General features: G+C 40.4%; 1 protein-coding gene across 2 annotated transcripts in view; it reads right to left on the reverse strand.

The window, feature by feature from the left end:
* The window catches only part of NAV2 (neuron navigator 2), a 203,466-nt gene that overhangs the window by 140,558 nt on the left and 35,702 nt on the right, over window positions 1-27,206 (reverse strand). For both annotated transcript variants that reach the window (XM_041461855.1, XM_041461854.1), the window contains exons 2-3: window positions 7,479-7,596; window positions 4,179-4,231 (exon numbers count right to left, since the gene is read on the reverse strand). In XM_041461855.1, coding sequence (XP_041317789.1) covers window positions 4,179-4,231; window positions 7,479-7,596 — 171 coding nt within the window. The remainder of the gene's footprint in view (window positions 1-4,178; window positions 4,232-7,478; window positions 7,597-27,206) is intronic.

Consider the following 27,206-nt stretch of genomic DNA (forward strand, 5'->3'; position numbering starts at 1 on the left):
AGAACACAGAAATATGAATGACACATGCCATACACACGAATTAGTAATGGAGATTTCAACACCTATGCTCTTTCGACAATAAAAAATATAATGTATGGAGCTAGCAAGGATCACACTGAAGAGGGGAGTGGATACCTTTCTCCAACAGCTGAATTAATATTCTTAGTACTGTTCAAGTCAAAACCAAGATCCCCACCATGTTGGAAAATTTCCACACAAATTGTTCCTTAGGTGTCACACACATTACAAAACAGCTCATTATCAGAGCACAAGAAATCAGACAAATATTAAAATAATAGTCAAATTCCCATCACTGGAAGTAAGGTTTCCTTGAAAATGAAGTTATTGCACTGAAAACACAACCTTCATCCCAACTTCCATACAGCTCTTGGGAAGAAATGCTGGCTCTGATCCACACTGCAGTCAGTACAAGACCCTTTGTTTGCAAGACAAACAGCAGTAAGAAGACTGAGTGATATCAGTTTACCACTACAGCTTGGTTTCTGCACCAGGAAGAGATGATTCCTTAAAACTTCCCGCCAACACATTAAAAAAATAAATACCTCCCTTTTGCTGTTTGAGAACACATAGACAAAGCGATCCTGAAAAATATTACAGCCCAAGCACTAACCCACAGGCAAACCACAGTAATTTCCTCCCCTATTTATAGGAGGTGCTGTGGTGTTTGTTAAGCCTACACGCCTTTCTGCTGCTCCAAATTCTTGTCCTGAGCGTCCCACAACTTCCCCAGACATGGGAAGATGAAAGTCTGGTGTATCCACCCACAGGCTCCCCAACTCTTCCTTTCAGCACGTTTCAGCTTTGCTATATTCACACATCTACAATGCAGCACAGACAACTCATACACTTTGGGTTTTGTTTATCATCTTACAAATGTAAGTGGTATGAACCCTTTTGCAAGAGGTAACATTCAGCACTTGCAAAGGCACCCACATGAATAAGAATAATTTGTAATACCCAGGAGGGCAGGTACTAACCTCCCATAATCTGCAAGAAGCCACATGTTAAACTCTAAAATCATGCCCTAAACAAGAAGCAAGTAAGAAATAAAAAACGAAAAAGATCTGTTTTTCTATAAACAAACCATATTAGCAGAGACAGCCCTACTCAGGTTTCTTCACCTAAGTCTTCTTTTCAAGTGTACAGGAGCGGAAACTGGCCTTGACCTTCACCCAGTTTTTAAGGACTAAGCCAACATTTTCAGTTGTTTTTTTTTAAACCCAGTGCTGCGATGCTCTCTGAATGTTCCTGGTCCCAGAGCCTGTGCTCCATACAAGCACATCCTCTCTTACCCACAGTATTTTCTGCATGCAGCTGGAACTAATTACCAGAATTACAGGCTTTTGTTTAGACAAATATCTACAGTATGAAAATATAGAGGTTTGGGGGAAAAAAAACCCTGAAACAGATTTTACACGGAGGACAAGCAACAGAATAGTGTATAATAGATTATATAAAAGCCAGCCAACTCTTATCTGGAGCAAAGGAAGCCAGGGAACTCCCCTCAGCAGAACAACCCAGACAGGATGATGATGGGAGGACAGGTTCTCACCTAAGTAATTTTTCACAGAGCCAGTGGGGTCCTTGTCATGTCATTTTTGGCACTGGAACACGGTTGATAAGCACTGATGGTCCCACATGGTTCTGCAGTACTAAACTTCACTTGACAAGGCTTATTAGCACTGGCTTGGAGCCCGACAGAGCCAAGCTGTCTCTAATGCTCCGTTTGGACCAATTTGCCTGATGCTCTCCAACAGAGGGAACAAGGCAGACAGGCTGGATCTGGCTCTGCAAAGAGCTCCCTCAGGTTTGGCACCACCAGCTTGGGACTGTGCCACATGGAAGTGAAGACACTTCTTTTCCCCATGTCCTTTGATGGATTTGGGAAGACACAGATTTGGTTCAGCTTTCTAAGCTGACACACCTGGCTGGGAGTGAGCTAATTCTTCACAGCTCAGCTCACATGTGTCTGCTTACAGCACTGGGACTCTGCAAAGGGAAAAGAGGATAGTAGAAGATCTTCCCTCTGAGATCTGCTGAATTTCTACACAATGAGCAAAGCTAAATCTCCATTTATTGGTGCTAATTTTTTTACATCCCCCAAATCTCCTCATGTGTGCTGCTCACCTTTCAAGCACTCTAATATGAATATAGACACTTTGAACTGAAAGATTCATTTGAAAAAAGAGTGGACATTACCTAAGTGTCTAGATGGCCTTGCCTCTGCCACCTCTCTGAGCCAGAGTTACCAGACACAAACAGCAGCTCCCACACTCTGCAGGACCCTGTAAGCTGTATTAATAGAGTGCACTGAAATGCAAAGGATGAAGGCTGCTGTACCTAAAACAAGCACTGCAACATGTCTGTCCTGTCTCCCTAAACACTGCCAGTAACTACTGCACAAACATCACCCCTACGAAGATTCCTATGTTCTGCCTTAGAAGAATCATGGAATTATTTGGGTTGAAAGCATCCTTAAAGATCATCTGGTTACTGCTTTCACTAACCCAGGTTGCTCCAAGCCCCCTCCAACGTGGCCCTGAACACTTCCAGGGATGGGGCAACCACAGCTTCTCTGGGAAACAACATTATTTTTACAGTCAGACAACGAAGAGCTCTGTAACCATGTGCACCTGATAAAAGCAAGCCATAAGCATAATTCTCATTTTTCTCCCATGAGAAAAACTGCTGGGGATGCCCAGCTGTGAGTGCAGGTCTGATGAGTGGGGGGGGTCAGTCCCACCCACCACAGCCTCCTGAATGAGCAAGTGGAGTAACATCAGAGGAGGCAGCACAGACCAAATGTCTCCTTCCAGACCTGTCCAGCATTCCTGACCCAGCACACGCTCCCTGCATGCCTCTGGTTATAACTTGATCCAGCTTCCACAAGCAACATGCATCCCACTATCCAACAGAGCAGCACTTCATTGAGAATAATGACTTGAAGTGACTTTTTTAGCTGCAATGTCCTGGAACTGGTTACAGATTCCAGTCCTGAATGAAATTCAGTTCTTACAACACACTTGTGGAACATTAAATTATAGCAATTGTCAAAATTTCCTCATTATTTATACTCCAGACAGCTGCTGTAGCTACAACAAGCAGCAACCACACTCTTCAAAGCAGCAAAAAGGAGCAATGATAAATCTTCCTGATGGCTTGCTTTTTACAGAGCCCTTGCTCCATGGTTTCAACAAGATTGATAACTTCCAAGATACAACACAAAGCCGAGAGAAAAGAGCAGAACGGAGAGTGAGTTTTTACTTAAGATGTCAAACACTCCTTAAATCTTTAATTCATTTTACTACATGAGTGGCTATGGTCACGTTGAAGTCATGAAAGTAGGGGCAGACAGGAACACTCAAAAATAAAAAAACATTAAAAAAGCTTCCCAGAGAGAACAGGTATCCAAGCGTCCCAAAGCAAGCATTTGCAATGCCAAAGGAAGATAACAGAATTTATGTTGCAAAATTACTTTTTCTCAAGATACAGAAGGCAGTAACCTTGTTTGAAGTATCATAAATTTTAAAAGCTCTTCATTTAAATGCATTTTAAAAACAAGTTTTTTATTATTTGTGTTCTTCATAAAATTCTGATGTACCTTTAGCTTCAGCAATACTCACAGCAAATATACTCCTGAGGTATTATTATGCTTTTCATTTTCCTGAACTGATTTTTGGTTCTCCAGATTTGAATATTAAATACAAGCAAGATACAAACTAACTTCTTATCTGTCAACAAATTGCATCTTGAATTTTATGAATTTTTTTCATTTCATTCATATTGCTCATTTACTTTGTTTCATTTCAAAAGATATAGAAAGTCTTAATCATACTTTCAAATATTGAATTCTTTATTTCTATATATTTGTTTAATTATGTGATATTTCAAAAATATAAACTAGCAATGTAAAAATCATCTCAATTGTAAATATGTGGTAAATTATAAGACCTGATTCAACTACTGTGGAGTACAATGGGGCAAGAACTGTAATGTTAATGTTCTGAAGATTATACTTTTAGTCAACTACTGTGAAAAATTAATTAAAAATTGTTACTAAAATTAATTTAAAGTTGTTACTAAAAGTCTCAGACATTGAAGTCCCACCCTGTCACTCAGCCACTCACCCACAAACAATAGACCACTTTACTACTTACCATTTGAGATTTATTTTTTGGGCAGCCATTGATGTCTTCAATCTTTTCATTTGCTGAAAGGCAAAAAAAAAAAGAGGCAATACAGCAAAAAACCTAAACCAAGGGCACTTATTCCAACGATTTCCTGAGCACCTGCTGCCAGCTCAGTAAAGGGGTTTTGGATTGTAGCTATCCAGTCCAAGTGAATGTGTGAAACACTGAGAGCCACAAAAAGAAAAAAAAGCAGCTGGAGTTCGCTACTGGGTTGTGCCTCCAGAGACAGCTGGGGCAGAAGCCAACTGCTCTGACAACTCCTTGTACAGTGACAGGGAATTCCTTTAAACTACAAGAAGGAATTGTACAGTGACAGGGAATTCCTTTAAACTACAAGAAGGATGTGAGTTCTGGAAGCTGAATCACTGCTGGGTGGAAAAGTAAGAACTACACATATAGAGATGTTAGCATGGCAGGTGGTTTGCTTGCAGAGTGAATACAGGTTTTAAATCCAAATGGGAAATTTATGATCAATAACTAATCTTTTTTTTTCTTCTTTTTTAAAGCACAAATCATGAAACATTTCAAGATTCTTGAGCATGGCTCACGTGCCATGCTAACATAGCCAACCTGCAGAAGAGCACAGTTTCCATCTTTAAGGTCAGAGGTAAAACAGTGAAATCTCTGAGGTGGATAATGTTTGCCTTAGAGTCTGAGTTTGCTCTGTTTCACCTTTCAGCCTTGGATGCTGAAATGACTTTGTGTTTTAAGAACCAGTTACAACCAAAGTTCAGTTTCCCACAGTTTTTTCACTGTAATAAAGGCAGGCACTCACATCCCATTTGATTCATGCATTAAAAGCTGTATTTTGTAGCAGTCCCATGTATTCTCAGGATACCAGTCAGAACTCCATCCCCTTCATAGATTCCCTCTGTTAGGAGGATCACATTTGGCATGATATTCCTGTAGCAGTCACAGCCATGAGAAACAAAGCAGTAACACAGCTTCACTCTTGCCTGATAGCTCTTATTTTACACACCCATGACACAGCACACAATGCAATGAGAAACTGATGCTAATCTGAAAGAGACTGCAGCTGAATTCACAGTGATCTCCCCAGAATGGTCCATCAGCCTCTACACATGAAAAGCACACAGTGCTTCCAGGAATGCCATCTCGGATTTGGCCATACAGAAACAAAGATTAATTCATTAAATCCCATTTTCCAAGTCCTGTGCATCCATCTTGTAATATTAAATTTATAACACTTTTAAAAATTGATAGCTGTATTTCTATAGATTGGCACCATTCATAACTACTTGAAAGCAGACTAATGAGCTTGTGAAGGAGCTTTCTCTTGTTTGGTACACATGTACAGAGATACCTCCAAGAACCCAGATCACACCCAGGGGTCTGTATCCATGGATTTAAACACAGCTACTATGTTTATATGGCATTACTAAGGCATACAGTACTTACATATTGTTTTACAGGCTCATAAATTTTGAATTGAAATGAACCAGAATTATGTGAATGCAAGTCAATTTTAATTGACTTGCAAATAGCTGCTTTTGCACACAGCACACCATAACATTAAAAAAACCCCTCTCCTGCACTGCATATCAAAGCTTTCTTACTATGTAGTTAGGAAAAAAGCTTGGATTTTGCAGGCTGCAGAAAAAGATGCTTCTAACTGTGAAAGCCCTCCTCATCTTTGTGACAGAGATGCAGTTGCCTAAAGCCATACACAGCAGAAACAAATTACTTTTCTGCACTATTAATTTGCTGGATTAAACTCAGAATGTCTAAATATGACCTTTCTTCCACATGAAAAAGGTTCTTCGAAGAAGAAATCCTTCCCCCCTCATACTTCAACTTTTGAAACCTTGCAGACCTTATCTTAAATATTAGCCAAAAGGCAGCTATAAAAAAACTGCAAAGGTGATCAAAGCAATAATTGCTTATGTATTTTAGAAGGAATAACTTGCATTTCATAAGGATTTTCACAAGTCAATACTCAAAGAGCTACATTTAAATATTTGGTAGAAGGAACCAAGTCCACATTTTGATGGTGGTATTCTTGCACACATATTCTCACACAGAAGCTTCCTACACCTGTTAATGCAGGGTAGCCAGACAGGCATGAAAGGAATCAACACCTAACTGCTCCTGGGTTTCCAAAAACCTTTTCTATTAAAGGAAAGGGACATAGAAAGGAGCACTGTTCAAAGTGAATACCTGTCAACACACAGTCATCACTTAATTCACAGCCTGTTTTTACACCTCTGTAACTGCAGGGCAGGTCTACAATGCTACTGAGATATAGTGTTGTTCTACAGCAGAGAGACAAAATCTTTTTTAACATATCCCAGCAAAATCACTGCAAGATGTTTCACACTGTCATCCCGGAACAGGGCTTGCAGATCCCTACCTCAAACCCAGAGCTAGCTCCTTTACAGCATCTCAAACACACACAATAAATATGCATGCACTGCTGTCCTGTTCCTTCATTGCTGGCTTCTTAATTTGCATCTCAAATCTGTCAGTTTGTTTCTAACAATGGTTGTCCTAATTCCCATTAGCAGGCTTTCCCATTCCATCCATCTCCATCCGCCCATGCATGTGTTTTGTGGCATTCCCAGCACCAGATGGATGAGCCTCTGAAGGAACTAATGAAGGATCCAGGCTCAAGGGAAGAGGGACAATATGCAGCTCTACACAGAGAAAATTGTTCAGAACTTTCATTATCCACGAGCATTAATGCACTAATTTAAGAGAACTAAAGGCTTTAGATAAAATAACTGAGCCTGCACTTGGAGATTTGTCCAAATGGTAAGTGATTTTCCTCATCTGAAAACTCATTATGAAAGATTTCTTTTTCTGCCACACAAAAATTACACCCTTTCTCCTTTCCCAGCTGTATATATGGATCTCCCAAATCCAACTGGAGGCAGGAGGTTCAACACAGGAGGCAATATCACTGTGAATTACATTCAGACCAGTACCCAAGAGGTATTAGAAATGGTGAGGCCTAACAGCATCCTAGCAGAAAAAAAATATCTCATGAGTCGTTTGTTTTTAACATTCAGCCACGTGGAGTAATACTGCTGTGTCAGGAGATCTTATCAGCAACATCCAATATTTCTCCACTGTAAGACAAGGCTTTTTCAAATTAATTACCAAAGTCTCTGAAGGAAAATTATCTACACAATTCCATGCAGTTTGATGGATAGCCCCCCTTGCACTCTGTGTTAGTGCAGAAGACAAAAACAGGGATTGTCTGACCGAGCTGGTGGATACTTGGCACAAACACAGAAAGTCACTCACCTACAACTTGAATTATTTCAGCTAGCAGGACTCCATCAGTCACATCTTGCTGTAGATCCTTTATCAATCTCTTGTGACCAGATTTTGCTAGATAGTGATTAGCCCAATCCGTATAAATCTGTTAGGAGACAGAAACAAAACCAAACTGTTACTCAACCTGAAAAATGAGAAGTCTTTGTTTCTCCCAGTATCCAAAAGGCTGTTTTCAGACCACTGCCTTTTTCTTTGCCCTCTTTGAAACAAGTCAACAGCATTAAAATTCAAGGTCTTATGCAGATCAAGTGTTCAACTTACTGTAGTATGAATTTTTCTATTCAGCAACCTGACATCAAAGCCCAGGGTAGATGACAGCGAGCTCCTGGACATGTTACAGCTTGAATGGACCATGAGGAGGTCACTGGAATGTTCTACAGCAGCAGTGAGTGCGCACAAGAGATTTCAATTTCCACCCAAGCTTTTTTTTTTTTCTTTCCCGTATTTTCCTTTGACATTTTTTCTTCATAGCTGTTATTGAGAAAGTTTTGAAGGTTCTTTTCCCAAAAATGCTTCTGGTAGATATTAGCCATACAGCAGTTTCATTTTGAGGAAACTCCTTTATTGTATTACCAAAGAAACTTTTAAAGGTCCTAAATATCCACCAATTTTAATAAATTCCATCTCACAGGTTAAACAGGCCCATTAAATCACTTTTAATCTATTATGCAAACTTACAGCTGTTGGAATTTATTTCAAATTATATTACCTGAAAACTAAGCACACCAAGCAGCCAAAATCTCTCTTTAATTTGCATTAAGTACTGCTCATCATATGCCAGCACAACGTATTCAACATCTCCAGAAAACCTATAAAAACTTTTCACGCTAGGTTATCAAAAAGAAGCTAAATTACTTCATTATGAATTTCAGCTTATGAATTAAATAATACTATTCCTTGCATAGGACAATATTCTGAATTAAGATTTTGTAAAATTACCTATTATGTTCCCAAAAATAGGGTCAAAACAATTAAATATCAGGATTTTACCCTATAAATATTAATGTTCACTCCTACTATGAAGAGAGTCTAGAATACTGGAAACACATTCATCCCAACGCAGTCTATCAGTAAGCAGATGTAGATTCCACGCGCTTCCTGGAGCACGAGCCATCCCAACCCTCACAGACCCTACAAAGCCCTGTGGGGATGACAAATGCCTCAACACCAGGCTGTGAATCAGTGACCCAGAGGGAACAACAGCACTGAGTCCCCAAAAACCCAGGGAAAGCCCTCCCTGTGCACTGCCCAGGAAATGCTGGTTTCCCTCACAGCTACTGATAGAGTGAAAGAAAAGAGCACAAGGAGAGGCATGGCTCTCCAGGCCGAACAACTCCAGCTTCAGGAGAGGTGCTGCAGCCCTCTGATCATCTCCATGGACCTCCTTTGCACTCCACAGCTCCACACTCGCCGTATCCCATGGGGCGGAGCAGCGCAGATACCCACAGATCCTCATTTCAGAAGCACCTCCAGCCTTGCATTTCCAGTGTGGACATGATGTCCTCCCTCACAGGAACCAAAAGCCAGCGACCAAGTCTAGGGGACAAGTATTTGCCACAAGACAGAGGAACCTGGATGTAATATAAGGATTGTAATTTCATACTCCTCTTGCACTTGCTGATTCAATGTTAATGTGGTAAAATGAAGAGCAGAGGTTTTGACTAGAGCTGTTTTTGTTATAAAGTCTTCATTTGTGGTTTTTTTTAAACCTGTAAAACACAGCTGGTAGCAGCCATGAACAAATCACTTAATATCTGAAAGATATGCCCTTATTTTCCAGGATTTATCCTTTACCTTCCCCTTCAGAGCAGCAGGATGTGCATTTCCTATGCCAACGGCATCATGGCTTGAACACAAAAACATGCTGGAACACCCCCATAAAAAAAAAAGCCCCAGAGCTGAAAAACATCTCCAATGAAATAAAGGCTGAGTACACAAGTGATTTCCCCAGCTGAACTAGAAAGGAAAAGGGGCAAAAAACCCATGCTGCACAAACCTGACATTGTGTTCCTTAGCTCCTTTTACAAGAAAACATTTTCCACAACAGGAAAATCTTTTAAAAGATTCAACGATTTCAAGGAACTGGTGTTGACTTAACCTACTTTTCTGCCATATGGTTTTAGCTTTCTTATCTAGGAGTGAAAACATATGAGGAAAAAGGTTATAAACCATTTACTTTGCAAGTGCAAGGGTCCAGACCAACCCACCCCCCCCCGCGCCATCCCTTCAATTCAGCTGACAAGAAACTTATCAAACACAATAACCATGTTTCCTTTAATGGGAGGGCTGCAATGAATGTCCTAATTTATCACCGAAGGACTTTCAGAAAATTTAAGATTATACTTCAATGCATCTGTTCCATCCTGGATCATTTCCATGATGCAGATCATCATCCATTCAGACAAATCCTTGCATCAGCCCTACAGTTAAAACAGGAGCAGACCCCTCCTGGCAGAGCCTAAAATCACAGCAAGACCTTGAGTGCTAGTTAGGATTGATTTTTAGTCAAATAACAGCATAAGAATGCTTGGCTGGCATTGCAAAACTACTAGCCTGTACCTGCTTCCTACTGCCCTAATTCCAGTTGCACCCAGGAACACCAGATTATATTCTTATATTCATATATTCAAACAGAATTGCATCAAAGAAATCTCTGAACTCCCTTAATTCTTCCTGATAAAGGAAACAACTTGAAAAACCCCAACCAATAAAACCCAATACCTGCTGCCTGATTCACTGCCTATGATAACACAAAAAGAAATCCCTTCTGATAGCAAATTATTTTTGTAAACCCCACTTTGGGTGCTGAAGTCAGCCTGCTACAAGCAGAGCTTTTATGCTTATTATGAAATGCACACCAGTATGGAGGAACTATTTGGTTCTCAGGTATTTAAGGGTGTGGAAAATTATTTCATCCCACTCGCTGATTAGGAGAGCATTTCACAGGAATGAAATAAAGATATAATAAACCTGTGTTTCTCTTAAAAATGTTATCACACAACATTATTTTGCAATATGTGTAACACGCAAATTATTTTTTAACTGCCTGGGCTATATATTTACAAGCTCTGAAGGATTCCTAGGCATACAATATTACCCAGGCTTATTGTAGTAGCTCCTTATGGTCACCACTGATTTTTATGGCATATATTAAGCAAATCATTGAAACATTCCAGGATGTTTTTGAAACCTGCTTGTTACAAGTCTTTGTAAGGTACTACACAAACAGATTTCTAATGTTTCTTTTCCTTTTCCATACAAACAAGTGGAAAAAAAAATATAATTGCACAATGGCTGCTATTTCTAGACACATGAAATACATTTCAAAACACACAGTGTTTTCAAATTTTCAAAACAGGGAAGTAATTGGAAAAACAATAATAAAAGAAGTAAGAAAACACTGCTGAGAAACTTTCCATTTCTCTATCTCTGCACATCAATTATGAGTGTTCCTCAGGTATTTTCAGCAAATAGTAATGAAGTCATGTTTGAATATTCATGTGAAATTTTGAATATTCATGTGAAAATTACCTGAACAGTTGCCTAATTAAAAATATAAAAATGTTGTGATATTAAATATTCAACCCACTACAACCCAGGAGATATTGCCTTATTATATACACCAGTATGGGCTTTTAAAACTTTACCGTGATTTCACACAGTATGAAAATCACTGGAGGCAGCTTCCTTACAAAAATCAAGTGAACATGGTGATTTGGGCATTATCACCACAAACAGGTCTTTGTGTCCAAGGCAGGTTAATATTTAACTCGGGTCTAAGTCCCAGCTTTTGTTGAAGGTGGACTCAAGATGTTTGGCAGCTTTTTTTCCCTCTGCAGTGTATGATCTTAGGAATCCAATTATCTGGGAACAAATTAAAAACTTATGTGAAAGACCTTTTTCTTCTCACTTTTTCTCTGCCCCTTTGATCCAACAGATTTGAAATAAGAGTATTACAGTTAAGTATCGATTTTGGAAATATTCAGTACATTGAGTCATAGCCAAACCACTAAAATGTAGCACAAAAAAACCCGAGGTTTGGGGGAAAAAGAATCCAAATTCTAAAGATTTTGAAATCTGTCTGTAAAGGAAAGGCCTGAACACTGTCTTCCATCAACAAGATTGAAGAATTTTGAAATTTAGTAGGGTTTCTCCCCACCGTCCTTTCCTTAGCCTCACACCTGCTTCTTTAAAGCACATTTCAGATGAGAGAAGAACCTTGCTTTCCAGCCAGGAGACTGGCTGGAAAATTCTCTGGCACTGAAATTCTCTGGCAGCAAGGCTCCCACAGCATTTGTGTCTGTGCTGAGAGAGCACATCCACCACAGCCCAGCACACCTGAGCCCACCTGCCCTGGATCTGAACACTGAATCACTACAAAAGGTGCCTTTTGCAGAGCTGCTTGGTTGTTCAAGCCATCCCCAAGCACCTGAAGAAGGCTGGGGAACAGAACTGACCAGCAAAGTCAGGATACAAAGCATGAATAAAGTCATGGGAGCAATGAATCCAGGAAGATCCTTTAGAGACCCAGTATATCCCTGGGACTACAATTAGGTTAATGTGTCGGGTATTATCAGTACTCCAGGGTCCCCTTTACATGGAAACTACCTGATGTTTTGCCTGTGAGTCATTATTCTGAAATACACTTCATGAAAAGCAAAGGATTCACATGAAACCGCTTGAAAAGAATGTCTCTCTTCCATGCACGTAGAAAATATGCCCGTATCTCTTCCTTGTTTCTTATTTCCATACACACACACAAATCTAATCACAATCAATGCCCAAGTAAATTTTCAAATCTTTCTCTCCTTCCCTTACCATGTCAGTTCTGAACTAATCAGACTCTGATTGTTTTCTCCCAAGAATTCTCATGAATCAGGCTCTCATGAATCCGGTAACAGCTGAAGAATATCTTTTTGACATCATACAGCATAATTAAAGCAGAGCAAGAGCAAGCAGAGCTTTTTTCACGACTGAATAGCACGGTTAGTCACACCGATGAGCTCCCATTCCAGAAGAGCCACCACAATGCAGTGCCTGTGCTGCTGCTAACCAAACCACACTGCCTGCTGACTTTCACAGGGAAAGCAAAAACCACCCCAAAACCTAAAAATAGCCACAATACAGTGAGATGACCCGAAGGGGAATGCCTGCAGTCCTTACAACACTGTGGGGTTTTGGAAAAGCCCATGAGATACTCACTGCTCCCCAGTGTCATGGGGCTTACACATGTGAAGTCACAAAATCCCAATTTTTGAGTGGCAATTTTTGACTGCAATTTTTAATTGCAGTCTCATGTGGATCCATGCTACAGTCCAACACAGTGATGTCATTAACAGGTATCACAGTGCAAAGCCCAGACCTAAACAACTAAAACCAAAGGTTTAGCTGAAAAATTAATCTCTCTGAAGCATCTCTGGCTCCAAGGAAGCACAGAAGGAATAATGGCTATTTTGAAAGTACATAGAGATTATGGCCCTGACAATATTTTGCTGAGTTACTGGCAAAAGAAAAGAAGGATGCAAATGGTAAAAAAATTTTTAAAAAAATCAAGTTTAACAGTATTTGTCACAGATATTTTTTCAAAGTTTTCTTACCATTTGTGGCCTTAGTTGCCCCTAAATGGTTCTTAAACCCTGTAGAAATCTCTATCTGTACATCTGTACCAAGACACAAATCCCACTAAAAGGGTAATGCTGACTCCTCCAGAATGAATTAAACTTTGCACTGCCATCAAAAAACACTGCGTCATGGTTTTTTCCCCAATATAAGTTCTTGCAAAACAAAACAAAACAAATGCTTAAAAAGCAGGACACAGGATAGATAAAATGTGACCCCATTTCTCTGTGATAACTTTAAGGTGTTAGTGGGCTTTGAGTAAAGAGTTCTGTCTGCTCCTTTTCTTTTAGGATACAGCTGGGGGTACGAGGACAGCAGGACTCAAAGCAAACACACACTGTCCTCAGAGGTGCCCTTGAGTGCCCGGTGACCCCCAGCCCAGAAGGAAAGGACACATGAATCCCTTCTCCTCCCTGTTCCAAGATACTGGAAACATCTGGAAAGCCAGGATGGATTGAGCTTTGTTTACTCAATCCTATCAAGCACCTTGGCACCAAAGCCAGCTAATAAAGGGAGGAAACCACCAGAAATTCCAAGTCTGAGGCGGTGATGAGCTGAACTGCCGGTGGATTCCTGCTAGCAGGCAGATGACACAGCAGAATTACCTTCCTGGAATGTCACATATGAAGACCAGGCTGGATGGGGCTTTGAGTGACCTGGTCTCGTGGAAAGTGTCCCTGCCCATGGCAGGGGGATGGAATGAGATACTCTTTAAGGTCCCTTCCAACCCAAACCACTCTCTGGTTCTATGATTTGCAATCCCTAAACACAGATGTCATACATATATGCACATACACCTACTAATTAGTATCTAATGATGCCAGTACTCTCAATTATCTAAAGTGCTGGAACTTTGAAGTTATCAGCAACTATTGAGAATTGAGCTACAACCAACTGCAATTCCCACTCGGTTCTCACATTTCTGGGGAAAAAGGTGTTTTCTTCTTTTTTTTTTTTTTTTTTTTTTTTTTTTTAAATTTCTTAAGGCAACTCAGATAAATGATTTAATATCTACTCAGATGTGCAAGTGTTTGTTGCAACTGCTTTGAATTATTACCCAGCTGGTGGGGGATATTCTTCTGAATATTACATTTCACTGGACACTTGTGTACATTAATTAGCCTTTAGAAGTTAAATAGATAAATAGGTAATTTAAACACCACTGGAACTACTTATTTCTCTCTCTTTAAAGCCTTATTCCCAAGTGAGGAGGGCTTTTCTCATGCATATGACTACTATTCAAAAGCAATGGGCTGACTCACAGCACACAGAGCCAAGCATATGCGTCAATTTTAGCAGGCCTGCAACCTTTCCAGGAATAGAGCCTTGGACCATCCACACTTCAGAGCAGGCACTGAGTGTGTTTAGAGCCAATCTTTGGTGGATACTAAACAAGCATCGTGCTTTCAATTGCCCAGCTGGCACCTTTCCTATTCTTTCCCCACTGAATATTTTACTACATTTAATATGAAAGAAGAGCAAAGAGAGAATTCCTTTTTTTCACCGCAGCTGTAAAGTTTCTGAACCCTGTCACTGACAGGTGTAGCCTGCACAGAGGGCATTTCTCACAGAGCAGCATTTTACTCTGGAGCAGCCTCCAAGGTGAAGCAAGGACAGCGATTGTGCCGGCATGCTGCGCCCTCAATGCTCCCATTATCCATCCACGTTTGCCACACACAAATCCCTGTAAGCTGGAGCCACACACACCACGCCAAGCAGGTGGCCAGTCTCTGATTCCCCCTTGCAAAAAACCCCATGAAGTCCTGAATAAAATGAGATTGCATTCACACCTGCAGCAATTCCTTCACAGATCCCAAAGTGAAACAGAGTTCAGTTTGCTGGGCTGATCGGAAAAACCCACTCCAAGTCACATTTGGCTGCAGTGAAACAACTGAACTGATCTCACACCAACAAATTACCATCTACCTCAGAGAACAAAAGCAGCAAATGCACTATTTTTTTTCAGTGTTTTCTAAAAAGTCACCTGAAGTGCACAGCAAGTTATTTTCAAATACCACAGTTCTCATACACAAAATATACCCATTTACATATACTACCACACACAAACAGCAACAGAAGAGGGCTTATCTGGAATGGTGAGACATATCTACTCCGAAGAGAAACCACAGAAAATCCTAAGAAGCTGCCGAAGGAAAGGGAAAAAAAAAAATAACACTTCTAAGGCTGAAGTTAGTTACTGTTCAACAGCACCACTGCCATAATCCAGGAGCCAAGAGCTGCTTACTGTTTTATAATGGTCACAGGAAAATTTACTTCTCCCACGAACAGGGACCTGGAAGGTCATACTACTTATTGGCATATTTAACGTGAATATATCTGCTGGAGTCCAGCTTGCTCTTCCTTCTCAAGGGCTCCACAGTTAAATGATTATATATATGCTGGCATGTGAAGCTTGGGTGGTTAATTTTAGCTGAAGACACGCACGCACAGTGCTCAAATTTCTGACACAGTCAAACTTCACAAATCCCACCCCTCCTGCAGCTCTTCCCTTTTATCCGTGTCTAACACTGAGTTCCAATGTTTGACATCAATTTCAAACAGGATCAGCATATTTTATCATATCAAAGCTATTTACAGCAAGAATAAAGTTTGGCAGGTCTTTTGTGTTGGACACTGCAGGCATTAAAAGAATGATCAAAGAAATTGTTGGGGTTTTGTTTGACTTATTTTGTTTTGTTGTTGTTTTGGGTTGTTTGGGGTTTTTTTACACCATCAGGAGGCTTTCTACCTATTACAGAGACAACTCCCTTCCTGTAAATGCTCCTAACATCTACGGAAATTTATGCTCTGAAAGGCTTTTTGCATGACAAAAGCCGCAAGGTACACCTCTTTTTAGAACTTCAGAGCATATTTGAAGGTTTTATCCATCACAAATGCAAGATAAAAAACATCACAGTGAATGAGACCTGTGATGGACACAGGTGACCTGGTGCAGCAAGGGCTGCCTGCCCTCTGGCAAGACCCCACCATGTGCAAGTCAGTCCTAATTCCATGGTCTGACCACTGTTGCTGGCATTCCTTAAAAATACAGAGAATTGGCACTTGTAAGATGCTTGGCTGGAATTCTTTATATTAAAAAAAACACAGGCGATGTTGCCAAGGTAAGAAGCGATGGCTGCTTCACCTCTCCTCTTGCCAAGCTGAAGGATAGATGTCTGACATTTTCACTGTTGATTTTTCAAAAGGCACACTCCTGCCAGAGTCAGATCCATGAGGCTCTTTTAACTGCTCCATGAAAAGCAAACAGCCTGGGAGCCACAGTGTCTCCACATCAGCTCTCCCCCCAGCAAAGCCCCCTCACCATGGCAGAGGTGGGTGTTTGTTTTGGGGAGGTGGGGGATGAGAGGGGCTTTGATGGAGTTTGAGGAGAACACGATGTACTGTGACATGAAGTAGCTGCTTTACCCAAACAGCTCCGAGGGCTGAGGCTCTGATGTGCTCAGGACTGTGCTGTGAGCAACAGCTCTGCTAATGCAGGCAGGCTGAGTGGGAGAAGGGGGGAAGTTTGCATGTGTTCCCCCCAAAACCCTGACCACTGAAGATGGGAGCAGAATCTAACTCCAGGGTGCTACAGCCTTACAGCTTCTGCTGTAAGCACCCAACACTCAATGTGATCAGGTCCCAAAACTCTATGTAGTCTTGGCTTGTGACACTAAATAAGTCTTCTAAACTTTTCTAACAAAGACAGATTAATTTTCTCTATTTGGAAAAGATGTGAGAGACTGTTCCAAACAGCTGCTGTAATTTCATTGGTATTTTTCACCTGGGGTCACAAATCTCTGTGTTTGCAGCATCATCTCCTCTGGCAGAAAGCCATGGCTGCAGGAGGGATCAGAACAGATGAACCATCACTGCTGGATTGGACTCTGAGAAACAAAGGGCAAGGAAAATGAAATAAAAAGGGCAGGAGATCTTTTTAATGCCTTTATTAAAAAAATTCAGCTCAGGGTGGGGAGAAACGACAGGTTGCCCGCGCCGCCGCTGCTCCCAGGAGTGGCACGGAGGAGGAGGATGATGATGATGATGCAGCTGTGTCCGCTGGTCTGCAGGCAGAGCTGGGGCTTCCGTCCTCACGGGAATAGTGGGAATTCCGCTTTTTCGGCTTAACATTCCAGGTCCTCTCTCTAGTTAACATCTTTTCAGGTTAGAGTGAGAAGTAAAAAGGATCTTAGCAGATACTGGACTAAGTTCCTCATCCTTAGACATCACTTAGGTCTCTTAATTCCATGTTGGCTCGTTGTTTTTAGGGTTTTTTTTCTGGAAAATTGTAAAACTTGGTGAAATGCATTCTCATTTGCATACCAGCTCTGATGTCACTCCCCTGCCCCTGCTACCTGTGGGGTCCGGTGTCACTCCCTGGCAAGCAGCAGGGGAATGATGGCTAATCACCAACCATTAACAGGTAATTGAAGAAAAACTCTCAACAATGGGTGACTGCAACATGAAGCTAACCTTCAACTCAACAGCAACTGGTTCCAACCTGTTTTAACTCTGTAACCTTAAAAAAAAATGGATAACTTTTTACTCACAACAGTAAAGATTCCAGGAAACAATAATCTGAAGCGGGCTGGAAATGGAACCTGATTTGCCATGAATCATTTTAAGAACAAACTCACTCCTCTATTCCATTTTCTCTTGATTGCTTATAAGATTAATTCGTCAAAACAACTTTCACAGATGTGAAGCCACTCCAAGTAAAAGTAAAATTAGTTTCTAAGGCAATTGATATTAAACCCTTTCAACTCCTAGCAGTGCATGAAGATGAAAGTTATCTGATCCAAACACTGAGGCCAGGAAACATTGCAAAAGCTTTTCTTAATTTTTAACAAAATCAGTTTGCTGTGGGGATTAGGGAATTACAGAAATTGGCCTTGGTCTCACAGCAAATCCTAGCCCTCTTTTAGTCAAGAAGGACGAGCCAACATTCCCTTTTGGGTCTGCTTAGTGCTTGATGGACAAAAAGGAGAATTCAAAACCAGGGCCTGGGTAGGATCAGTCCATATCAACACTGCAGTCACCAGCCAAATATCCTCCTCTCCTACAAACAGAGCATCTACTGCCACTCAAGAAAGAGTAAGTCAGCTGCACTTCCTTCCTCACTCCGTAGAATGTAATTTAGTTCAGTGTCCAAGGCTTTTCACGAGAGGCAATGCCTCTGGGGCTGCCAGAAGCTGGCGAGAGGCAGCGCTCTCTGACACCTGGAACGACATAAAGCAACAGGCAACCAACACATGGATGGAAAAATCACTGCAGCTGACTTAGGAAGGCCCACAACCTATTCATCACTTATCTGCCAAGCAAGATCAATGCAGAATCTGGAGATGGAGATGGAAAAGGAGGAAACAAGACCCAAACTTGAGCAAGGACTTGACCACATGATTGCTTCAAGCATGTCCTCAGGTCTCAGTTACTGAGTGCACATTTAACTCTTCTGAACAGGACAGTACTTTAGCTGGTAGTTAAAGAATGACGTATTAATTCTAATATTTCTAAAGCTTCTTGATGGTAAGAGTAAAACTGAGAAGGAGCCATTTACCTTTCCAAAGACTTTTTAAAATTCTGCTCATATTTCTACACACCTCCAGCTTCTGGGTACTGTCAGAAATGGGACAGGTGGATAGACAAATCCTAGGTGTGACCTACTTTTGACCTACTTTAAGCTGCATTTTTAAGATAGTGAAAAGTATTTTGTGACAGCTGAGCATTAATTTGTGTGGCAGAGACTCCATCCCAAAGAAACACAAAAGACCAAGAATCTCAGAAGGATCCAGCTTTTCCCATTAGAGCCACATTATCCCAAGAGCTCATCTTCCTCCTAGCCACCAAAATAAAGACCAATCTTTCAGAAAACTTCAGATAGTTTTAAAAAAACTAAACAAGTGACAGATCTCCAGCATTTTTAAAATCTGGTCCCCACTTTTCAGTAGTGAAAAAGGAAATATTCATAAATATTTGTATCAACATAGAGATGAGAGGATGCAGCCTATACAGGTGTCTGGCTGTAAAAGTTTTGTTAATGAGATCATGAGGTAAAATTCTTGCATTTGAATATACTAACAACTATCTATACATAGGTGGAAGCACTGGTTTTGTTATGTCATTCACTATATTGGCACAGCCCAAAAATCAGACTACAGAAAAAAGCTTCCTGCATACCTGGGATAACGAGGGGTTCACCGTATTTTACAGGAAATCAGGTCATCTTTATAAATTGTTCCTGCTAAGCACTTAAAAGTTGTTTCTTTTTTCCTTCCCCAAACAAAAAAATCAAGTGCTGAATTAATTTCCACAAACATAACAAACCTAATCTAATGGTCTTGCAGTTGGCCATCTGTTTCACAGATAGAAATCTAACTGAATCTCCCACTGGCTGATAACTTTCTAAATTACATTAAATTGTCAATGCTGACCCTGCTTCCAGCTTAGTTCCTCCTGCTTCCATTTAGGAGGCTGGGAGTGATTCCTGTATCATGATCTATATGCCTATTAGACAGAAGAAAATTAGCAATAGATAAAGCTACACATTTGGCACTAGATCAGATTTAAAGGGGCAGAGAAAGGCTATGTCCCCAGCTATGATGCAGACTAAGGGAATACAGGAAAAAAGCTCTAGAGTGCAGGTGTTATAGAAAAAATTTTAGTTCCCCCTTCTCCACTACAGTCTGTCACAAAGACCTTTTCAATCAAATGTACTTGTGTATCTATAAATAACTAAGAAATACCCCTCCTAATGGGAAGGAGCAAACCTCTGTCCCTAAGTTTAGCTTAGCACTGTATAAACAATTAGTAATTTTATCCCTAAAGGCCACTTACAGGCAGTCTGGCCAAGACCGTGGTTACCAGTTCACTCTCTTTGGGATGAAGAATGATTCCCTGCATGATACAAGAGGAAAATTCTGCTTTTTCATTTTCCACTGACCTTATACCTTGTTGGGGAAGAAGGGAGGGGAGATGCTGCTTCCATCAGAGCCAGCTGGTGTGGGCACTGCTGCAGGCAGGATGCTCATAGACTCAGAAAACCACTGGCCTGATCTGTGCTGGCAAATCCTGTGCTCCTAATTAGAGAGGTTCACTAAAGTGACACCAGCCTGTGCTTTCATTGATCGGGCAATTAAAATCAATGCTGTAGGGTTTTGTTAAAAATTCTGACACTGAACTTTTAACACCTTATTTTACATTTCAAAAAAATCCGGTGAAGTAAAACTTAGAGCAGGCCAGAATTAATAATTTTCAAGTATATTTTATGATTGATCAGGAAATGACAGTACAGGCACAATTCCCACAGGTGCAGGAGGTTCAGGCATCTCTGTCTGGGAGCCTCCTCACACAGCCATCAGCCACTTAAAGGCCTCCTGTTCTTTCCTGAAAAAAAACATTCAACCAAAAGGAGTAATTCTTGCACTGCTCCTGAAGCTTTCTACAGAAATATATATATATATAGCACAGTCCTTTTATAGAACTGTCACGAGGCAGATCAACTGTAGGCTTCATCTATTTCCAGCAGAAAGAGTTTTAACATAAAGATATTTAATGGGAATTTCCATTAAACAGCATGACCTACACCAGGCTAAGACTATTATCAGTTCCTTATGATTTTTCTTCATACATCCCTTTTTAAAATGGGAGATGGTTGAAATACTTCTATTATTATTAATAGTCCTTCAAGAATTATATGGCAGCAAGGAGGCTGATCAAAAGACCTGTGAGCTCTGGAAAATTTAGAAAGCACAAGGCAGTAAGAGCAGCCTGTCTTCACTGGGGCCTCCATCACTCAAATTCAAATGTAATTTTACACATACGCACACAGTCCTTTCCCCTGTTTGATATCCTGCATTTACTCCTGCTTTCGCCTGAACACGTACCCCTAGGAAAGTGTTACTCCAGCAAACTTATGTTGCTAAAATTAGCTGAGTAAAAAGGTTTAGTGAGAAGAAAAATGATATGGAATTTACAGGTAATAAACTCTTGCAACTGATCCTTGTGGTCATTTTACTGGGATCACTAGAAATCAAACATTTGACCTTTCTAAAAAAAGAAAAAAACCAACTCGGTAAATGCTCAATTTTCCTTCAGATGACAACATTCATTTTGATCCATGCTATAGGTGTAGTCAAATGTTCCTACAGGACGCAGATGAAAGCCTACCTATGTATGAAAGTAAGCATGGTTTAAAGTAACATCAGATAAGACTAGTGCCTTAGCTGCAGATAAAATCAGAGCAATTTACTGGCAATCATTCGGAGGACAGATCCTGCACACAAGGCTTAGGGACATCAGCAACATCAGCTATTCTTTTCTGCCTGGAGCAAGGGTTGGAGGAATGCAGAACAAAGAACACGCTGCCAGTTTGAAAAAGAAGGGAAAAAAAAGTTAATTATGTACTCCTGTAAAATGTTGATTCAGAAATTAACCGAGGAGATACTAATACTAGGAGGGGGGAAAAAAGGAAAAAAGATCTATCAGGACTAGCTGCCTGTTATCCTGATTGAACAACTATTATTTATAGTAATACAGTTACTTACCCGGTTCTTTGTTAACTAGAGTTCAAGCTTTGTAATCTTAAAACTTCAGAAATAGGCAAAAAAAAATATATAAAGGAAAAAAGAAAGCTGCAGCAGCTGCTACACTGACATTTTAGGTTACAGGCCACTTTTTGCAAAAGGCAGGCTAAGAGCATCATCTAAAAGCTAAATTGCAACGAATTAATTAAGCTGTGGGCAAATGGTTGAGTTGTGAATGAAAATTAAAACTACTATTAAAACAACCTGAAAGAAAAAGCAGCTCACCGCTGGGATTTGGGGTTGGTTGTTTGAGGTTTTTCTGGTTTTGCAAGTGGGTTTTTTTGGTCTGGTTTTGTTGATGTTTTTTGAACAACACAATTTTATTGCTGAATTTCCTAGAGCTGTCATTTTTGCAGTGTTTGCTTTATACCTTTGGTAACACTTCTGTTGAAAATTTTGTTTATGCAATCCCACAATGATTATGAGGTTACAATTTCATTTTTATCTCCACAAATAACCTTCCCAGATACCTTCTGCAGGTTTTCTCCTGAGCCATCACTGCCAGACTCTTGAGGAGCAAGACTGCTAGGCATCAGCCTTTCACCCGTGGCTGCATCTGGAACTAGAGCACGCACAGCAGCCTCAGCAAAATGACAAATCCTTCCATGGAATATAGGCTGTGACACCCTGGGAACATCGGGAGGACAGATCCAGGCAGATGACAATTAGTGGTTCTGGGCCAGCTCCATTTCTCTCAAACATGGGCATCATTTTAAGGAGGTGGGCGACACTTCCAGGCACAAACCAAGGGAGTGCAGGCTTGTCCCCATCAGAGTGACTCAGACACAAAGGCAAATAAAGAGAAAACATCTTACTGAACTATATTGGAGCTGACAAAGGCAGCAGCTGCTCTGCTCCACAGGGCAAATATCTACAGGAGGTGTTGTGAAAAATGGATCCTTAGGGGAATTACTATCAGCTCATCCTCTCTCACCACAACTAACAGATCCCAAAGAGATCTCGCTATCTAAGAGATCCCAAAGAAGAAACCAAGCAAATCAGAGACAATTTGTCTTTAAAACATGAGAAGTTCACAGTTTCACTCAGAGTCACACACAGAGGTATTTCTGAAGAGCATACAGAAACACCTGGAACTAACAGTTCCCAGCACACACTGTAAAGAATATTAGTAAGTTGGAACAGTAGTGCCTTCAAAAGGTACAGATCTCTTTATTATGATTCAGAAGCTCCTAGAGGATTTGAAGGATGGATGTTTTTGCATGAGGTCCTCAAACCTCATTTTATTAGTGCATAAGGAAAAATTTACTACTACTACTACTACAACAACACAGTTGGCCTAAGAAATAATTATTGAGTATGAACTAGCTTAAGCAATAACTGGTAAAAATCAGGATTACTTGAAAAATGAGCAATCTTACATACTGAGATATTGAGATTGCACAAAATCAAACAGGTGAAAAAGGCCCCAAGAGTCCATGTGATATAAAACACAGCATGGAATACTGCTGCTGTTTGGTACACTAAATCAGGCTTCTCCATGGACTAAGGGACTACGTCTGTGCAGTTTTGTATGCTGACATTTGTCCAGTGTTTTGCAAATCAATAATGCAGAAAGTAAGCTCTCAGCAATACATTCTGAACTAAGCATTTACAGACAATATACTGTATTTAGCACATCTGTTCCTGTATTTCTACACAATCCATTTTTCCTTTTTTTAGTATAACTAGTAGTAAATAGCACATTGAAGTATTCTGATGGTATAAATGAGTTTTTGTAGTGTTTTAAACACTTGTGTCTATTTAGTGTGACTCTTTATGTTTACTCTTTATATAAACTAGGATGTGACAATGCTTGGATAAGGGATAAGGGTTAGGGGAGGGCTTTGCACATTCTTCATGGACACCTGCTTTGCACTGACAACATTTTGTTCTCCCAGTTCTCTGCAGATGCTTGTCTCAAAAAGCAAATAACCCAAAGATCACATTAGCAGCCTGATACTGCCATGAGGGCAGCTAAGACTGGCAGACCTGTAAAAGTACAGACTAGCCCTGAGACCAGCCTCCACCCCCAAGAAGGATGAAGCACAATTAGCGTCAGGAAAGCAGATGTCTAACAAAGTAAAAAACCATAACTTTCACAAAAGGTTAAAAATTTCCCTCTCCTCTCCTCTGTTCAGCAAATGATCCATGGCTCCCAAATGTATCTCTTTGCTGCTTTACACCACCTCGAGACTCCTTTATTCTCTCATCAGTCAATTCATTGGCAATCACTTATCAGCGAAAAAAAAAAAAAGGCAAAACAACACAGAAGCTTGTTGAGCAAATGTCAGAGATCATTAAATTAACCAGTCAAAGATCAGCAATGAACAGCTGACACCAAATTGAACCCAACACATGGCCCCATTCACATTATTGTTAAACACACATAGCCAATCACTCTGCCTTCAAAATGACATTAAAGGATCTTTATTTCATCAAACAAAAATATTTGCTTGTGAATGAATAGTCAGCCTAACCTTAAGTACATCATAAAAAGTAAGCTATTGCTTTCATGCAGTTTGGATTAAAGATACTGTTTTACCTCTGAGTACAAACTAAATTATTAAGCATTTTTATTAAGCATTTTCTCTTTAGCTCAAAGACACCCAAAGTATATTTCTGTGTACCTCTATTCATGTACCAAGTGTATAATATTACAGGAAGGCCTCCCAAGCACCCACTCAAGACTGTATGAAATTTCTTGCCTGCTTGGTGGCGTCACCTTACACCCGCAGTACACCAAGGGAGGATGTGATCTCCAGTGCAGGGCAGCAAAATCTCCCAAAGCCTACAGCTCATGGGGACATCACCTGGCCCTAGCATAACAGGTCCCAAAATGACCCAACAATCAGTAGCACCTTTATGCTTGCTTCTCCCAAAACAATGATTTCAGCTTCTCCCATCAGCACCCACCACACGCCTTCCCCCAAGAGCAGACACATCATCTTCAGCCTTGCTGAGTAGAAATGGCATTTGCCATGGCACTTGCCGACTCCAGAATGGAAAAATCAAATACCACACAATACAAATGCATTAAAGGAAGTGAGAAACCTGATGGCTTTCTCCCCTGGCAGCAAGGGCCATTCTGTGCTGGAGCTGTTAATCAGTTAAGGACAGGTTATATGGGGACAGAGATAGAACTGGATGTGGATGTGAGGGCAAGGAACCTAATTAAATACATCTGTTCTCTCTCAACATAGGAAAAAGCCAACCAGGGAATAAATGCAATATTTTAAACACAAGGTGTTGAAATGACACATGAAAAAAAATCATATTTACAAGAGACTAAGGTACCCAGAGTGGCAGGTGTGTTTCCTTTTATTCCTTGAAAAGGACTTTTTCAGCACTGAGTAAATATGTCTGTCACCCCTCCCACTCCCTGTCTTATTTAGGTAATAATTCTTAGACATGCTTGTATTACACACCTCCAGAACAAGAGCTGCCACTGTAAGTTTCAGCAACTCCTCACACAACTTGCTTGTGATCTCAGTAAATCAATCTAGGCAATTTACTCAAAATTTAAATAAAGTTTTTCAAAAGGGCAAACAAATTTGCCTCCTAAACCCATATTTAGTCATGAAAATGTTTCTACAGAAGGCCAGAACTACTTGTTCTCCACAGGCATTTCATCCTCCATCAATCCCAGTATCCTGTATTGTGGACCCTCTCCTAATGTAAATGCTTCACTGCAATGTCTTAAACCAAAATCAAACAACAAATATTTCTACCTTCTAAATACTAAGGCATGTATCACAAGAGAACAAAGTAACATCTGCGTGGTTTTGGAAGTCTCTCCCAAAACCAAGCCACAGTCAGGTAAGCCTTTGGAAGTGCTGGTCTCATGCTCTGTACTGAATCCACTGGTATAGAATTCTGATCCCAGATTATTTACCTGCATTTTGGTCATTAAGAAAAAACCTCCAAAGATTTCTTAAAAAAAGGAAACAGCCCGTATGGCAAATCTCTGAATGCAGAGCAGAGAGGAGAAAATCCAGTGCCTTACAATGCCAAGTGTTTCACAGGTGATCATTATCACATTCCAGTGTGGGCACAAGGGTGAGATGCCAGCACTTCACCACTTGAAACATGATACTCAGGAGTGCTCTAGAAGCTCTCCAGTGCTTCATTGTAAAAGATACTGATGAAAGAAAAGAGATATACAACTATTGCTTAGTTCAGAAGCCTCGTTAAACCTTTCCCCACCAAAATCATCCTCTCTCCTTCACTTTAACAGTACTCACCCTGATAAAAGTTATGTAGGGTCGTGATTCTTAGACAACGAGATTAGGATGGTATAATAAAATTATATTTATCAGCTGCACAGATAATCTATAAGGAATTTATGTTTGTCATTTCAAAATAAAAAAGCTGATCCACTACGTCAATAAACAAGGTGTATTTGAAGTAAGACTTTTCAGGCAGAAAGGTAACACAGAAAACATCTGAGCAGTCACAACCTCACTGTGGTGGCCGTAATCATGAACTATCTGCTAATAAAAGAAGGCGAGTACTGGTTACATTAGAGACTTAATTCTTACTCACATGCAAAATTTTGAAATTAAAGATATATTGAAGCCCTTGTGCAATGTGTAATGCCCTGGGAAGACTTCACCTGAAACATCTCATTTCATCTCATTCTTGCCACCTGTGTTCAAGAAGGAAGAATTCAGACCAGAAATACAGATACAGAAAATGACCTTGGAAATTAGGAGAAAGTCTTGTGAAAGAAAACTCTTAGAATTATGTTTATTTGAACTTCATAGTAAGAAGTTCTTTGCCCAGAACACTGAGGAGGAGGAACAGAGCAGCCAGCAGACGTGCTGGCAACATCCCCAAAAAGCACACAAACAGGCTGTGAGAGTCAGAGCAGATGAGGCTGGAGGAGAATCAGGGGCATTTTTCCACCAAGAACGAGAGACTGCAAGCCAAGTGGTTTTCAGGTTTCATAGCCATGAAAATGGTGAAATTTTTACACTAATCAGAACACTGTAACAGTAAAATCTGACATTGATTAAAACAATAAACCCTCATTCTCACATGCTATTAAATACCATCTGCATTTATCCCTATCTGGGAGAGATGACTGCAGAGCAAGACTTTGCACAAAACCACATATAACGGGGAGTAAAAGAAATAGTAAGGCTTTTAGAAAGGCATATGGAATTTTTAATCATTCCTCAGTGTCCTATGAGGGAAAGAAGTAAATAAACCAAAATCAAGCTGCAATCCCAAAATGCATCCTGTACCAGAACAGGAATGCTTTTTGAAGGATCACCTACCTCAAATCCCTTTCCAGTCTCTTTACTGCCATAATCCCAGAACAGAATTAAATGAGGCCCAAACTCCTACACCTGAATTCCAAATTAAGACAAACGTATTAATCTGGAATATTTCAGAAAGCCTAAACCGAGCGACATACAGCATCTACATATATTTTTAGATTTGCATTTCTGAAACTCCTTATGTAAGGATTTTTCAAAATTATATCTGCATT

This window comes from Pyrgilauda ruficollis, unplaced genomic scaffold (assembly GCF_017590135.1).
Source record: "Pyrgilauda ruficollis isolate IOZ18807 unplaced genomic scaffold, ASM1759013v1 scaffold156, whole genome shotgun sequence".
NCBI classification, from domain to species: domain Eukaryota; kingdom Metazoa; phylum Chordata; class Aves; order Passeriformes; family Passeridae; genus Pyrgilauda; species Pyrgilauda ruficollis.